At 39.9% G+C, this 17,675-nt stretch overlaps 1 protein-coding gene across 4 annotated transcripts in view; it reads right to left on the minus strand.

The window, feature by feature from the left end:
- GPAM (glycerol-3-phosphate acyltransferase, mitochondrial) overlaps positions 1-17,675 on the minus strand; it is a 61,867-nt gene that overhangs the window by 24,530 nt on the left and 19,662 nt on the right. For all 4 annotated transcript variants that reach the window (XM_054983787.1, XM_054983786.1, XM_054983784.1 and 1 more), the window contains 7 exons: positions 16,493-16,705; positions 16,104-16,217; positions 10,371-10,456; positions 9,366-9,481; positions 4,183-4,253; positions 1,683-1,950; positions 1,204-1,346 (listed from right to left, as the gene is read on the minus strand). In XM_054983787.1, coding sequence (XP_054839762.1) covers positions 1,204-1,346; positions 1,683-1,950; positions 4,183-4,253; positions 9,366-9,481; positions 10,371-10,456; positions 16,104-16,217; positions 16,493-16,705 — 1,011 coding nt within the window. The remainder of the gene's footprint in view (positions 1-1,203; positions 1,347-1,682; positions 1,951-4,182; positions 4,254-9,365; positions 9,482-10,370; positions 10,457-16,103; positions 16,218-16,492; positions 16,706-17,675) is intronic.

A 17,675-nucleotide genomic window follows, 5' to 3' on the forward strand; every position in this document is an offset into this window, starting at 1 on the left:
AGTTTAAATCACCCTTGGCGCTGAGGGTGATCTAAACTCCTCCCCTTGCTCCAGCTGACTGGCGCCAGTCAGCTGGAGCAAGGGGGAGTTTTTTAACTCGCGCCACTCGCGAGCAGTGTAGAGAGCAATTTAAACTTTAAAAAACTCCCCCCTTGGCGCAAGTCAGCTGGAGCAAGGGGGGTAGTTTTTTAAAGTTCAAATCATTGTCCATGCTGCTCGTGGATCTAAACTCTCCCCCGTGCTCCAGCTGACTGGCACCAGTCAGCTGGAGCAAAGGGTTTTTTAAAAGTTTAAATCACCCTCCACACTGCTAGAGGGCGCGCGGAGGGCGATCTAAACTCCCCTCTGTCTGGAGATCAGGGGGCGAGGCCACTGGCCACATGACCATTTTCAAGACGTGCTGGAACGCTGTTCCACCGCATTCAGGCTGGAAAAAAGCCCTGTATTAAATCATTACGGTCTGAATAAAAAAATTATCTACGTCTACCACTGTATGCCCACTCTGCTCACCTAGGAGGAAGGGCAGGAAAAATGTATTAATAAATTTTAAAAAGCAAACTTTGAGGGCTGCCTGTTCATTAAAAACTTGCCAATTTCAAGAATATTGAGTCAAGGGGTCCAATTCTACAGGCCCCTGAATAAGGTGGTTTCAGATACTCTCCATTGTTTCCTATTAGAGAAAAATACTTTCTCTGGGGCAAAGAGGCGTTAACCAAACACACAACAGCAACTCTAATTTACAATACCCTCTCACCTTCTGCCTGGTTTATAAAGATCCCTTACTTTTCCCATTCATATCTGACAAAGGGAGCACTGACTCTCAAAAGCTCATACTCTGGAAATCTAGTTGGTCTTTAAGGTGCTACTGGACCTGAACCATCTTCTACTATCCACCAGAAACTAATGACATTCTGAGTGACACAACAGTCACTACGCTATTAAAACCATCTCTGAAGGTCAGCTTTTCAAAAATTTCCATAATTCTACTTGCCTTCCATTATGGTATATAACATATATTTCACTGACCTTGCTTGTGATCAGTACATTCATATTTCTCTCTTCGTTGCTTACTTCCTCATTTCTATTTTGAGACTTTTAACATACTGAAGAATCCAAATATATCTAACTATGCTTTAATACAATATAAATGGTACATAATAGTAACAGTGTAGCATTTACATGTGCCCCTCTCCACAAACCTACCAATGAAACAGTCCCTTCATTGGAAAGCAAATAACATAAGCTGGCAGCTTTGCGGACCAGTTGTTCCTGACTAATCATATTAGGTGGAATTCCATTGATGCCATTTCTGTACCTTTTATTCTGTATTGCATGAAGACTGCAAGCTGGAAAAAAGCACAAAAATAGTTATTTCAAACAACTGTTCTACCAAAATTTAGTGCAAAGAGTTAGCATATGACACCACTTTTGCAAAATAACTGCAATAACCAAACTATAAATTGCAAAATTAAATTATACAGCGCTTAGAAGCAAATTTAAAAATGAAAATAGAGCTATTAAACCTAAAAACTACTTGCAAGGCAATATATTGCCTTTCAAATGAGGTTTAAACTGATATTTTTGTGGCCACAGGTACCAGAATATAACAGATGATCTGTTGGTATCCTCCCCCAAAGGTTCATGTCCAGGTAACCACTACTCAGTTCACCTTTAGAACATACCAATGATAGCCTCTTTGAAGAAGACATGCAATACCCCATTGCTGTAAAAGCTTAGTTCAAAGACAGCAGGAACAGATGTGCTGGGAGTGATAAAGAACTCATCATTATTCCGGCTGGTGTTTGTGATAGTAATACAATTCCCCAACAGATGAATAGCATGCATGACCACATCTTCAGAATTCCCTGAAAATCCCAAGTCATAGTCTCGAGCCAAGACTTCCTCCTTCATGGAAAAGAAATCTTCTACCAGCTTGGAAAGATCAATTCCCTGCAGAAAAGCAGTAAGAAATAAGATAGTAAAGCTTGTATAAAACATATTAGCTACAGAAAACTTTTTAGATCCAGAGGAATTAGCCATGTTAGTCCATAGTAGCAAAATGGCAGAGTCCAGTAGCACCTTTAAGACTAACCAACTTTAATGTAGCATAAGCTTTCGAGAACCACAGTTCTCTTCATCAGGTGCATCTGACGAAGAGAACTGTGGTTCTCGAAAGCTTATGTTACAGTAAAGTTGGTTAGTCTTAAAGGTGCTATTGGACTCCTTGACAGAAAACTTTTTGTTATTCAAATCTTAACATCTGAAATCATTTCACTTGTAGCCTGAGCAAATAAGTTTACAGCAAACAATCCCACCTATAAGTTTTGATATTTTGAATATCCCGAAGATTATCCAAAATAATTTTGGTTGTAATGTTCAGTTCTAATGTGTTGACACATTATATATAAATATATAAAGTTGCCATAGTACTAAACACAAATGTTATAGAAAGGAGCTGGTAGAGAGACCTTTTGAGGACTTCTTCTTTCCCAAGCATCTCACTGTTTGTCCAGACTTCATTCTTAGGACTAGGAGAGCTTCACAAGTAAAATATGCCACACAACAAGGTGCTGGTGCAAGAAGGGAAACTGGGGGAAATCATCTCTTTCTTCTGCTTTGCAGATTCTACCCAACTGTCCATCACTGCCACAATGTCCCATTATGTGGCACATTTTGCTTGCAGAGCTCTCCCAAACTTCAGAGAAGACATTTGGGACAAGTGGAAGACTGCTTGGGGAAGGCAGAGAAAGATGTATCCTCCCAATTACTTCTGCAACTTTTTTCCTATTGATAAATTAAACTCCTGTTCCCAGTGCATATTTTACACTAATAATTTATGGCCTTGTCATTTTTTCACTGCATGGGGCTGTACCTTAAAATTCTAAACATATTTAGTTTTATTCTGTTTAAGAGCCCAAGTCCCTTCCAGTTTAATAAATCCTTACTACATTTTAGGTGCTTTCTGTAATCCCAGACAATGGCAGCACAAGAGACTAAGATGAAGGACTCAAGCACATCCAATTACATCTGCGAACAAACTTTTTGAATAGTTTAATAACTCCTGCTTGAATCAACATGGTATGCTCTACCAACCCAGGCCATGACCCAGCCATTTATTTCAGTAGAGCTTCCACAGTGGCAGAATTTGTTTTAATTTGGATATCAGAACTTTAATGTTGATAGCAGCTCAGGAATTTAGCACACTGACCATGTAATTGTAAAGGCAACAACATTATCTCAGCTACTATTCATTCATTCATTCCCAATGGGGACCCAAAGCAGCTTACAACATTCTCCTCTCCTCTATTTTATCCTCACAACAGCCCTGTTAGATAGGCTAGGCTGAAATTGTGTGGATGCCCCAAGGTCACTCAGAAAGGGATCCATGGCAGAGTGGGGAACTGAACCTGCATCGCACAGTTCCTAGACCTACACTCTAAGCACTATACCACACTGGCTCTCATACTTGTTTAAGCAATACAAGTGTACAGTTAGTTATTTTACCCATCCTACTATTCCTTCTCTCAGAGTCTCTCTACAGGGAAAGGTAGGGAGATCAGATTACAAAGACTACTGTACCATGTAATACAGTGGAACAAGCAGCTTAAATGAACATATGCTTAATTCCATAACAATTACAATTATTTATGCATGAGTTGTCCCCCCCCTTTTAAACACATCTAAAATATTATTAACCTTAAACAAAAGAAAATCTTATGTACCAAATTAAATCTATTTTTAAATGTTAATAAACAGAAAATTAACTCCAATCTGATCAGAGCAACTCCTTCTCTCCATAAACAAAAGGTAACCAGAATACCATAAAAAGCACCATTTCCTCTCTAATATATTCACTAATTTATTTTGGGATCATATTCATGATGTTCATGAAGTATGCACGCACAGAGTATGGGTGGAATGCAGATTAACTGGAATTTCGTTGAATCTTGAATAAAGTTCTTTATGTTAAGATCTACTTTGCAAAATGGGACTAACAACCTTAAGATGCCAGTTAGTTTGCATCGTGTGTCTGCGGTATACACTTCACTGCTATAAACCAAGAAATAAGTACAAAACAATAGAGTTTGCATGAGCACAGAAACATAATTTTTAAATTGCTAGCATTTTGCAAGCCCGCTTCAAAGAGAGTTTTTGGTGAATGCAGAAGCATAGCAGCCTTACCTGCCTGTGTCGATAGAGCAGCAAACAGGCAACAATGTGTGTTGACATCACAGCGCATGACTTGTTAGCAGCTAAAAGCAAACAAATAAAATAAAGCTACGCTGGCGCATTGTCATGCAACTGAAATGTTTGGAAGGCAATTGGAAACGAAAAATATTAGCTACTCAGATCAAGAATAGAAATATTTTGCTACTTTACATCAAAAGAGCTTCATGTATTCACCAGAGTAGTATGCTTAGTCTTAGTTGAGTTATGGTCAGGAAGAAACATTTTTACTGACTTGATCCATGATGTTTAACTATATGAGAATCCCTGTACACAATACTGATCAGTATGCAATTTCTTAATAGGTTAAATAAAACTGTATCACTGATAAAAACATCACTACTGACATTTGCAGCAGACGCTACTTCTAGTCCTTACAGCCACCTGGAGGAACAAGGATTTTTTTTTTGTTTTACTCTCATAGCTACAGCTAATGCTTCCACTAAGTTATGCTAAAATTAGATAAATGTGTACAGCATCTTCCATCTTGTTTTTTTTTTAAAAAAATTCAAAGTTCTAGAAAAATTGAGCAAATTATTTATTTATTTGTTTCAAATTTCCTTTCCACCCTCCCGTGGGCAGGCTCAAGGCGGATAACAACATATTAAAATACAGTTAAATTTCATCTACATTAAAACATCATTAAAACAGCAGTGTATTTCTATTATTACACATTTAAAACAGGATGGTGGACAGCCTTCACAGGGAAGGTTAAGATTTTATACACCCCTTTTTTCAGGCCGGCAGAGGCCCAGCCTCAGCCATATGCCTGGCTGAACAATTCTGTCTTGCAGGCCCGGTGGAAGGACAGTAGGTCCTGCTGGGCCCTGATCTCTGCAGACAGAGTGTTCCACCAGGTGGGAGCCAGGACTGAAAAGGCCCTGGCTCTAGTCGTGGCCTCCTTGGGGCCAGGGACCACCAACAGCTGTTTGTCCCCTGATTGGCGTGTCTTCTGGGGAATATATGCAGGGAGATGGTCCCGTAGATATGCTGGACCCAGTCCACACAGGGCCTTATAGGTCAATACCAGAACCTTGAATCTGATCCGGTACTCTACTGGCAACCAATGCAGCTTGCGTAAGATTGGTGTTATATGCACCTTATTTGGCACTCTTGTAATAACATGCGCCACTGCATTTTGTACCAGCTGTAATCTCCGGATCAGGCTCAAGGGCAGCCCCGCGTAGAGCGAGTTACAGTAATCTAGCCTAGAGATGACCGTTGCCTGGATCACTGTAGTTAAGTCATGGGTTGACAAGTAAGGGACAAGTTGCCTGGTCTGCCATAGATGGAAAAGAGGACCTGACAACTGCTGTGACCTGTGCCTCCATTTTCAGGGAGGCATCCAGGATCACCCCCAGGCTCTTAACCCTTGGAACTGACACTAATGGTGCCCCATCAAGGGCCGGGAGCCGGAGTCCCAAACCTAACCCCCATGGCTCAAGTACAGGACCTCCATCTTTTTCGGGTTCTGTTTCAGCCGACTCTGCCTCAACCAACCAGTCACAGCTGCAAAAGCATGTTCCAGGACATCTGGGGCTGAGTAGGGCCAGCCGTCCATCATCAGATACAACTGGGTGTCATCTGCATATTGATGACACCCAAGTCCGAAACTTCACACCAACTGGGCAAGGGGGTGCATATAGATGTTAAACAATAATGGGGAGAGTATTGATCCCTGTGGGACCCCACACACCAAAGGGTAGCGGGATGACAATTTCTCCCCAAGCACCACTGGGATCCACCATTGTGGTTCAGCCTTAAATTTCCTCATTGGGAATTAGATCAGAGCCCAGTGCTTTTTCTAGTTTTAATCCTCTCTTGGTTGATACCTCAAGACAAGGTGTTGTTATATTAGGAGGAATAATAGGAGATATAGTAGTAGTATTAGCATCGGAGAATATCCCTTTAAAATAACTTTCCTATGTCTGAGGAGCTATGCAGCATGGGATTTTAAAGATTGGATTTATAGTGGTATTCACAATAGACCAAAAGGCCTTATTATCATTGCTATTGATAGCTAAGAAGTCCCCATTCCTTACTAAGGACCATCTGTTTCCTTGTCTTGATCAGTTTGTCACCTTTAATCTCCTACTAATCCATCTCCCTGAATGCTATTGCCAGGCAGCAGAAAATTGTCATGAACAGCATAGTGGGCAAAGTGGGAATGGGAGTGGGGGAGGCGAACTGGCAAAAATCTCCCTGCCTCATCAACGGAAGTACTATTCTGTCATCAGAATCAAACTGCATAATCTAAGTCAAGTGGAGCTGGGGAGGGCGGCCAGCGGCTCGTCATTTCCGTCTCTTGCCCGGCTCAAGCAGGCAGGGAAGGGCGGCGGGCAGCTCACTCTTCCCATCCCTTGCCCAGCTCAAGCGGGGCTGGGGAGGGCGGCCGGCAGCTCACCAAGGTGCTTCTGCACCAGGTACCCACAGGCGCAGGGAGCATGGCAGAGAAGAGAGAAGGCGGCAGGCCAGCCATGAAGACTCATCCTTCATCCCCGCTAGGGGCGCACAATTGCGCCTGCGCTGTGGAATCAAGGTGAGTCATTGGACACCTGATTACAGAATTATATAGTAAGATTTAAAAAGGGTTTTAGATGTGATCCATCTTGTTATTGACCAATCAGCCTTCTTTCTTCTCTAGGAGAGCAATACTCTGCTATTGAAGAAGTTTTTGGATTGGATGGAATCAGTAACTTTATTGGGGCATACACAGATAGGATTTAGGCAGCGTTCTTCAACATATGACCATTGCCTAGTTCTTTATCACTTGGCTGAGAAATATTTATCTTTTAAGAAAGGGTGATTACATGCTGCTTTTATTGACCTTAAGGCGGCCTTCAATACCATAAATCATCCCAGACTGTGGAACAAACTCAATCAAACTAACATGTATAAAAGACTTCTAGGACTTATTCCACATTTATATTCAGGTTTGACTGCCCAAGTACAATGTAGGTTCAAGGGGAATGTAACAAACCCATTTCATTTGGAAAAGGGGGTACATCAGGGATGTTTGCTGGTGACTTTTTTGTTTAACTTATACTTAAATGACACAGCATTCATTTTTGATGACTGCCGCCATCCACCAAAATTAGCTTAAATTGGTGTACCTATTCTGCTTTATGTGGATACTGCCGGATTCTGTCTTGAACTTGGATTGGGCTGCAAAAGGCCTTGCAATCTTTCTCCAACTAATGCCTTTGAGAAACTACTCGAAACCTAAGATCTTAGTTTTCACCAAGACTAAGAAATGGAACCCATCTCGATGGTCAATCAACAGGTCCAATATTGAGCAAGTTGAGACCTTCTCCTATTTGGAGATTGTTTTCAGCATATCTCTACTCAACTCCCCAATTTAGAACAGCACTGAATAAAGCAAAACTATGCACAAATGCTATAAGCAGGTTTTTCCAAAATAGGAGAGGGAAGTATATTCCTGAATAGGTGCAAGCATTTAATTTGAAAATGGCACCCATTATTCTTTACGGTTCAGCTATTTGCATTAAAACTATCACTGATAGCACAATTTCTTAGGAAAATATTGAGTATCTCCTGTTGTGTATCTAACGTTTTATTGTGGGCAGAATTTGGACAGCTATCCTTGGAAGCAAGAGCATGGCTATAGGCCTCTAAACTAAGATTAAAATTGCTCTGTGATGAAGATGGATTTCGTAGACAGTCTAAATTGAGATACCCACAAATCAACTTGGATGAAAGCACTGGATGAGAAAGAGATGTTAGAATATTAACTGATGATATTTTTGAGATAAGCAAATCCAAAGCATTTTCTCTCATTAAAAAATTTGTCCTAGAAATCGATTACAGCAGCTTGATTTCAAGAGCCTGAAGAGTTTGTTAGCCCCTATCATTTGGTCTTTCTTTCCCAAAATCAATACCCTCCTATATATACTATCTTTCCATCCCACAATGCTGTAGAGCTTTCTTGTTTGCAAGACTGAATAGTATACCAACAATGGTTTTACAAGGGAGATTTCTGAATAGGCCCTATTCTGACAGATTTGGCTCTTGTAGCCTTAATAGGTTCAATACATCCTTTCATGCCCTGCTCAAATGTAGATTCTTTGAAAATATAAGGGATTACTATATTAAGCATTTAATTGACCAACTGTCCCCTTATACTCCAGAAACCCTGGCTCTTCTCTTTAGTGATGAGGATCCTAAATTTACTTTAGCAATTGCAAAATATGTCTCAGTCCTTTCAGCCCTTGCATCCAAAAAATAAGGAATATGTATTTTCCACTGCTCAAGATTTATAAATCAATGAGCTTCTAAGGGAATAAAAGTAAAGGAAAAGTGACAAACCACTTATGAGGTCCACTCTGTAGATCTCACTGTATCCAATCCTTTTGAGTACAATATACAAAAGTCCTTGCAAAGTGCTAATGTCAGCTCCTTCCTCTAGTAATAAGATACTTGGATTTGTTTCAAAAGAAGATGTATTTTAACAACTGCCTCTACACATGATGCTAACAGCCTATACCATATGTTTGTGAGAAGCTATAAGATATTAGCACTGGAAAAATTAAAATATTGACCAGATATATGATTCTCAAGTGCCTCAATTTCCCCACAGCATATAGAGGGCTGGATCACTACAGAAGCAATCTTGAAGTTTTTATAGTGTTTCAAACTTAAACTGAATCAATGAGCCAAAACTGTACTTCTCACATTAAATAAGTTCGTTTCAAACATATATTAGTTTAAGAATAAGCTATAATGCATATCCTTGCACATTTACACCTGATAAATTATTTGCCTAATACAGAAACTTTTACATAATAAGCATGACATGCAAACAGATTACAATACAGTTCATTTGAGTGAAATGATTATATATATACACCACTGAATATGACTTTCCTCACATCTTGGTGTTATACAGAAAACATTAAATAGCCATAACTGAGGCAAGTTATCACTCACCACAAAACTATAAAACAGAGGAAATGAAGTAATTCCAGCTAAGATAGTTCTAGAACAATACCCTCTTCAACATGAAGATAAGATTTATTTTGAGAGGAAGAAAGAAATGGAGGATGGGAAGAGTAAATTCCTGCTACATATAAAACTCAATGAGGCAGAGATGTTGTATCAGATCTGTATCAAATACTTACTGAACATTATGTGCTCTGCCAAGTTAGCTATTAATTGTCTTCTCAAGGGTTCACTCGGTAAATCCCCGGAATTAGGAATGGTAGCTTCTGTACCTTCTGCTACTACATAATTAGGCCTAGAAAAACATTAAGGAAAACACACAAAGCACTGTTTAAACTTCTAAGATAAAAACATTATGGTTCTTGCTTAATTTAAGTAGCAACTTTCCCTTTCATCTGGTGTTGGCAGAAATTTCTGGTGTATTTATTTATTGTAGAAGTTAAACAGGCCTTGTATTGTATGCTTCTTGAAAGGGGGTCTGCGTAGGAACCATATTTAAATTAAACTGAGCTTTCTGGTACAAGATTAAAGTGTCATAAATAAATAAATATCACAAGATTTGGAGCACACAGGGATAATTGCAATCTGACACTCCTCAAATCTTTGCTTCAGGATCTACTATGATGATAATGGGGGAATGGAATCATGCCTAGAAACAGGAGCGTACAATGAGCAAAACCGTGGCAAGTCAGTCAGTCTCTCAATAACCTTTGGCAAGAGACCACGGCTCAGTAGTAGAACAGGTTCTCTCTCCAACACCTCTGATTAAAGCACCTCTGATTAAAGCACCACTTAGGAGAGTGGCTAACAATCCAAAAAAAAATCTTTTCTCAGATACTGGAAAAGATTTTTTGGGGGATTGTTAGCCATTCTCGTAAGTTTCATTCAGAATAGGTAACATCGAGCTAGATGGACTAATTTCTTTCCTTGTGATATCTCAACAGAATTTTTAACTGGGTAAGTTCATGAAAAGTTACTGTGAGATTTGCTTTAATTCCGTATGTTAAGACAATTTAACAATACCTGCAAGAGAACTTCTAGAAGAACTATCAAAATACTGGTGTATTTTAAAAGATTGTTTAATAAAAATATTACTTGCTCAGTACTGCCCTAGAAATCCTCTAATTCTATACCTACCCCGAAGGTAGCACAGCTGGTAGCAGTTTGTTCAATTCTATACCTACCTTGAAGGTAGTACAGCTGGTAACAACGTTTGCGCCAGAGAAAGGGGAATAGGCACAGGTTTCTGGCTTTGACCATCTAAATACTCCTGTAAATATATACAATAATTTGTACATACCTTGTGGTTAAACATTACGTTAAACTGCTAACTCACTAACAAAGTAGCCTTCAGAGAATACACTAAGCAAACAATAGCTAGAACCAGCAAATGCCACTAGGACAGGGAAATGTATGGAACGTATTATGACGCCCCCCCCCACTTCACTCCTCCACTATGAGGCAGATTTTCCTGTAAAAATTCAAGTTTGCCTGCTTTGGCTGAGCAGCCTCAAGTAGTGTGTCTCTATTTGTTATTTGAAAGTCTGCTTGTCCCACCCTATTAAGCAATTATAATTTTGGCTTTTTAGCCCAGCCCAGAAACTTGATGGCAGGGTAGAAGAGAGTATCACGGTAAAAAAACAAAATAAAAAACCAGCCGTGACAAACTAACTAAATCTTTATACTTATATCAGTCAACAAACGTTTAAGCAAATACATATTTTCAAAAACCTTCATGGGGCAAAATCAGGAGCCCTCTTCCTCTGTGTTGGAAATGGCACTGGAGACTATATAACATTCAAAAGAAATAACTTTATTGAACAGGCAAAGATGGAATAAATGTAGTCAGGGAATGAAAGTGCTGAAATAGAATTTGTTTGATAGTACAGATTATACTATGAGTAATAGGTAAAAAGTTTTCCTTGAAGCTTGGTTTCTTATGTTTGTGGTTCTTAACACTGAGGGGTGTTTTATTTAATTCTTTAGTTACAGCAACGTTTCTTCACAAAGTTCCCCTGGACAACTCAGGTTTCCTGGAGTTAGTTTAAAACTGTTTTTCCTTTACAACAGACCCAGAGTCCTCCTCAGAGCCAACCTCCCCGCCTTTAGAAACTGAGCAGGAATTAATCTTCTTCACCTAAGAAAATATAACCCTTCTTCACTTGGCTTGAAAGGGAATCTCCACATTACCCAATCACTCTTGCCAGTTCTATGGTGTCTGTGTCAAGCAGGCTTCAGCTTATGCTAACATTTATACTAAGGATTCTTAACTAGAATTCTTCTTCAGGACAATGATGTTAGTTAGGGCAAAAGATTCCTTTCCCTCAATCCAGAGGGGAACATGTTTGACCTTCCCTGTCAGACTCACACACACACACTTTCCCTGAAAACAACATCCTTTCAGCAACTGTCAGCCTGAAGGGTGGTTCTCACTGGCCAATCAGAGAGGAGGAGCAGTCTGTCAATCAAACTCACATTCCAGGCAATTATTAAATCTTTCTCTTCCAACTCTCTGATTCCTGCACTTAGGAAATACTCTTTAAAGTGCATTCTATCACACATATCTAATAGCTACTCAGAGTACTATAAGTAATTGATGCAGAAAATGCATCGATACTTTAATGTTCTCTTTGCAGCCATCTAGTACTGCTGGTAGACAGGATACTACATAAAGAACAAAATCACAAAAAAATGAGACAGTGTATTCCCCAAGATGCTAAAAACACATTTTCTATATTTTATTACTAAATTAATAACTATTTTTCTTTAGTTTAATACAAGCAGGGGCCATGCAAGAGGAGGGGGAATCCCATTCTCCCCTCCTCTGTAATAAATGGCAGCTTGGCAGTAGAAAGAAAAAAGGTAGCTAGATGGCCTGAATCATTGGTTCTAGTCCATGCTCCCACACTGTTGTTTACAAGTTTAGCCCACTGGTAATGCCACTCAGCTAGTAATAAGCCAGGTAAATAGGAATGGACTTCCTCCATGACAATATAGTGAATCCCTTGAAGGGATTCATGATTCAGTCTACCTCACAGGCTGGTATGCCAGCTCAGGATACCAAGATGCAAAGTATGGGGGACAAACAATGGCTTCCACACCCTCCTTCAAGCCAGCTATTCCTCCAACAGGCAGTGAGGGGTTTCATTGTCCATAATGAAGATGTCAAACCCATCTGCAGCTCCCCACTAAAATTCAAGGAATCTATGTTTAATAATGCTGTGGCATTATTCCGATTTAACCAACAATGTACATGTCATCTAGCACCCTTCCCCATGTTGGTTCATAACTCAGGCACAAGAATATACCTTTCGCTTCTGACAGACTATATGACTTTATTCAGCTTACTCAAAGTATCAATATGTTACAGTCTTTTCTACTGTAATTTAATCTATCCACATATGAGAACAAAAACAAAGTTAAAGTGTATTAACTAAAGTGTTAGAGTGTAATATTTTTGACAGAAGCAATCATTAGAACTAGTTCTAAAATCCTAGGGACTGGGACAACTATGTGCAGAGCTTTCAAAATCTAAGGTAATGTGAATGTTTCCTACAAATGATACCAAAAGGTAATTCAAGCAATATACGCGTATCTTGAATTTTCAAACACCAAGGGGGATTATGCTCTACTAGTTTCTTAGATTATTCATAGAAAACTTCTTCCTACCCATCAGGAACACAGTCAGAATGGATTCGGTTTCGTTTTCTCAGCCATGTCGGACGCTCCTCTTCGCAGGTCCGAGAGGAAGCGCCCGAGCACCCTGTCCGGGCGGCTGATCTGCGAAGATTAGCCCCCAAAACTCCCAGTGAGGGAGGCTGGGTCCGGGACGCTGCAGGAAGAGCCCCCCGGAATCAATGCGGGGGGTTAATTGCCCGTTTGTCCCTACGGAGGCCGGCAGACGTGCGCGGCGCCTCGAGTGCTGCCGGGCCATGGAAAACGGCAAAGAGAAGAATTAGGCGAAAGCCTGCAAGTAAGCGAATCCCTTCTGATACTACAAGCGCACGCGAAGGAGTGGTGGGATCTGAAGCTAAGAAGGCTCGTTCTTCCCCTTCGCTGAGTTTCAGAATCTGGTTGGCGGTTTCCCCCCCCCCCTAAAATGGCAACGAAAAAACAAAGTCCCGCTCTGGGCAAGTCAGTTTCGGCTGCCCTGAAGGCTTCCTCGTTGGAGGAAGTAGTGCGGAGGGCGGTTGGTGAAGCCATAAAACCCTTTGTTGACAAGCTGAACGAAACAGATCAAAGGGTGGGCTTAATTGAGAGCGAAGTGAAAACCATTAAGGAAGCAGCGGGGGGGGTAGAGAAGTCTGCTCGGGAAAGTGCGTCATTCGTGAAGGCAACGAATAAAGAGCTTAAGCTGGTGGAGAACCAGCTGATCGGGCTACAAGTGGAACGAACACAGACAATTTTGCGCCTCCAGAATGTGAAAGAGGAGGAAAATGAGGATTTACGGGGTCTGGTCTCGGAACTACTGGCGACACCCGCGAGGGCAACTAAAGAAGAAGTAAAAAGCGTCATTTTGGAAGTCCGTCGGGCTACTTCAAAATATGCAATGAAGCGTCAGCTGCCTCGCGAGATCATCATTGATTTTTCATCTAAGAGGATCCGGGACACTATCCTATATAATTCATACAATGCAGATTTGGACTTTTTGGGTAATAAAGTTAAGATTTTGAAAGATGTCCCATTTCTAGTTCGGAAAAGACGTTTTAAGTATAAAAAGTTCGCAGCTCTTCTGAGAGAACGTGGAATAAAGTACAAATGGTTATTTCCGGAAGGAATCTGGTTCAGTCACAAAGATCAAGCTTTCAAGATATTATCAGAAGATCAACTAAGGGATTTTGAGGATAAAAATCCGGAATTTCAGTGCACCAAGCAAGACGAAAAGGAGAAGTCTGCGGAGGGGGGGAGGAAACGAGCACTGCGGCTGCAGTTGCTCAGAGAGAATTGCGTCCGGGGCCCAGGAGGGGAAGGAAAATTTAATTTGAATTTAAATTGTAATTTGCAATTAGTAAGGTCAACCACTCCATCAATATAACATAAAGCTTTAACTTTTGAATAATGGCAGTATGAAGGGAAAACATTTTGTGTAGCATAGTTGTTACATGTTGTAGTTGTTGTGTTTTTTTTTCCTTCCTCCCCTTGTTCCCTTTCTTCCCTTTGTATTGTTAGTTAATGTAGTTAATAAAAAATAAAAATATTATATAAAAAAAAAGGAACACAGTCAGAATGAACCCACCTTAATTAAAAGTGTCCCACATATATCTGCTAATTATAATTGCACAGTTGTTGGCAATATTTTTTCATAGTGGGACACTCATTCCTCGTGAGGCCTCAAAGAACAAGACATAAAGTTAAACTAGTACCCAGATTAGAAACGGTATTGGCTAAGTGCTAATAGTAGTAGTAGTATTAGCAAGTATTATTAGTACTCAGGCATTGAAATACAGTGCATCATTTCTCCTGAAGAGTATTAATGCACACAAAATAGTTTTTCAGTTTGGAGTGGAGAAAACAATGGCTACTATGGAATTACCAACGAATATATCTCACTTGGGATCCAGCTACTAACACATTATAAGGGTCAGTTTATACGCATAATCAGTAAGGTTATCACCTTTGGTTGGCTTTTCTGTTTATTACTTGAGTTAACACATTTTAACTCCTTCTGTTATAAATGTATCTTTTCTAACTGTAGAATAAAAAACTCAGTTGTGTCATCTTCAACAGTTTAATGGACATTAAGAATTTTCAGCAACTACATATAAGTTTAAAACACTGTGTGTGGTAAAGAAGGCATCCAATTTGAAGAAACTACTATTTTAGAACTCTTGCATGAATTTTTTTTCAGGTAATGAAAGTGATAGACATTTTCCTGACCAATGATTCCAAAGTGCAGCTTTATTTCAAAAGATCTTAACATGAATTTCTATTCTGACCTCATGAACTACCTTGTGTCTCAGCAAGAAAGACAGATAATAAATGAAGTTAATAAACAAACAAAAAGACAGGTATTAAAATGGTTTATTTCCCTGTATCAGAACACAGGACTTAAAACATTTCCACAACAGGAGACAAGGAGGCACTTCCATAGACAAAACAAAACTAGTATCTGCATCTTGGAATCTACCCTCCTCATAAGAAACTGTCCTTTCTACCCTACGCACAACATTATGGTCAGAGAACAACACACAGAAGAAGGATAGTAAGAATGAATAAGAAAAAAAGTCATCCCCAGGTGACCATGAAATAAGTAAGTAGCTCACAAGATTTGTCAAAGAACAAACCTGGGGTATTCTGCCTGCAACAGAGAGTGAACCAGAATCCCCTAGTATTTGACAGGACAGAATAGAATAGAAACTCTATTCTAGACAAGACCAGTTTTTCTCTGTTCTCATGAAGAAAGGCAGCCAGGAAACAGATACCCCAAACGAGTGATCTAGAGTACCCTTCCATGGTGGATGTGTACTAAAGAACTCCACCACCCCACACACACAAGTCGTAAGGATTTGAAATCTTTAATGTGTTATCTTGTTATTTAAAAAAAGAAATTGAAATGTTAATGGTACAACTTAGGATACAAAAGTCCTACTTTCATGTTAGGAAATAGGAATGATTAGGGAAGGGGGTCAGGGCTATTCCTTGCTTCCCGATATCAAAGATTTTCAGCTGACTATGTCCTCTGGGCACAGGTCCAGAGGAGTCAGCTGACTGCCTTTTCTTGCAGAATGAGAACATGCTTTAAAAAGACATAAATATTTGATTTAATAGCCAACAAGTTAGCAGCATCCAGTTGTAAAGGTTACCCTGGTTCCCAGTATATGAACTGGGTTCCTGAAATGATTTGTCCACCAGGGTGCTGTTACTTTCACAAGTAAATATGAACTTAACAGTACAGACTTCTAGAGAAGAAAACTTACTTTTAAAGAAAATGGCTGTGCGAAGTCTACTCTAACACATCCATAATTCTTCCGTAGCATTCGGAAAACTCCTCTGGTTACACTCCAAAGGCTTTCATTCTTTTTGGGCTTTCCCTGTAAGACGTTGAAAAAGAAAAGTAAGTCCCAATAATAAAGCAAACTACATTTAATATTAAAATGAAATACAAACCATGCCAGCACATTCTAAAGTTCTAACATCAAACTATCATAAATGGCTCATGGGTATCTATTTGGATATTTATTTGTCCTTAGTCATTTTTCCTAACATTCTTGTTGCAGATGTTTTTCAAAAACACATTATCTTTAAAAACTTATAACTGAAAGCACTCCAAAATCTAAGGAAACAATAGCATTCCAGGCACTCTTACCAACTGTTCACTATTATAGTGACCTTCAATTATCCTGTCATAGGATATTCCCACAGGTATAATTAGTATATCAGGAGCAGCATTTGTATAAAGAGCATCCACCACCACAGATAACAGGCCTGCCCTTGCATAAGATGTCTTTCCACTCCGAGATCGTGTGCCTTCCAAGAATATCTCTAAGAACTGCTGTTGTTGAAGCAACTCTTGGACATGCTAAAAGAGTGGAAACAAAGTCACACAAATTCTTTTAAGTTATTTATAAATGTCTATCCTTCCATAGCTTTAGAGTGGCATACAATAAACTACACATAAAAACAACAAGATTATTAAAACAAAACAGTTAAATCAACCCACCCAACTACAGTGCCCAACAGAGAAAATATAAACCCATTAGACACAGAATGTCTTTTAAAAGGTGTCACATGTCCTGCAAAAAATATCACAGAAGATGCCTTCCAAATATCTTCCAAACAAATTGCAGAGTGGGTGCTGCAAATAAAAAAGTGAAGGCTATAGATGCAACCAAATACACTTGCTAGATTTAGGGGTGTTGCAAGCCCCTTGTCCCACAGGAAGACCGAAGTGGAGGTCATGACCAAAATAATCAATACTGGGGGGCAGGGGGATGACTTCTCGCATCCCGGGATAACAGGAACCACCACCAGTCCCTTAGACTAACCCTCAACTGAGAGATCGAAGAATCAAGTCTGTAGCCCTACTGGGTATTAATCAAGAAGTCAGCTGTGCAAGGTAGCACGCCAGCAGGCTGAAATCCACAAAACAATTACTTTATAGCTGTAGCAAAAACAGGCTACATACCCGAAGAACTGCCTCTCCTACCCTTTATGAGACATGTATTATACTGCCTCCCTGCCAGTTTGGTGTAGTGGTTAAGAGCACGGGACTCTAATCTGGAGAGCCGGGTTTGATTTCCCACTCCTCCGCTTGAAGCCAGCTGGGTGACCTTGGGCGAGTCACAGTTCTCTGGAGCTCTCTCAGCCCCACCCACCTCACAGGGAGATTGTTGTGGGGGTAATAATAACACTTTGTAAACCGCTCTGAGTGGGCATTAAGTTGTCCTGAAGGGCGGTATATAAATTGAATGTTATGTTCTTATTTCTTGGTGTTCTCCTAGATTTTCACTGCCACCAACAGCTCTTGTCTTAGTTGTCTCTCAGTTTGA

The sequence above is a fragment of the Eublepharis macularius genome, chromosome 6 (genome assembly GCF_028583425.1).
Source record: "Eublepharis macularius isolate TG4126 chromosome 6, MPM_Emac_v1.0, whole genome shotgun sequence".
NCBI classification, from domain to species: Eukaryota; Metazoa; Chordata; class Lepidosauria; order Squamata; family Eublepharidae; genus Eublepharis; species Eublepharis macularius.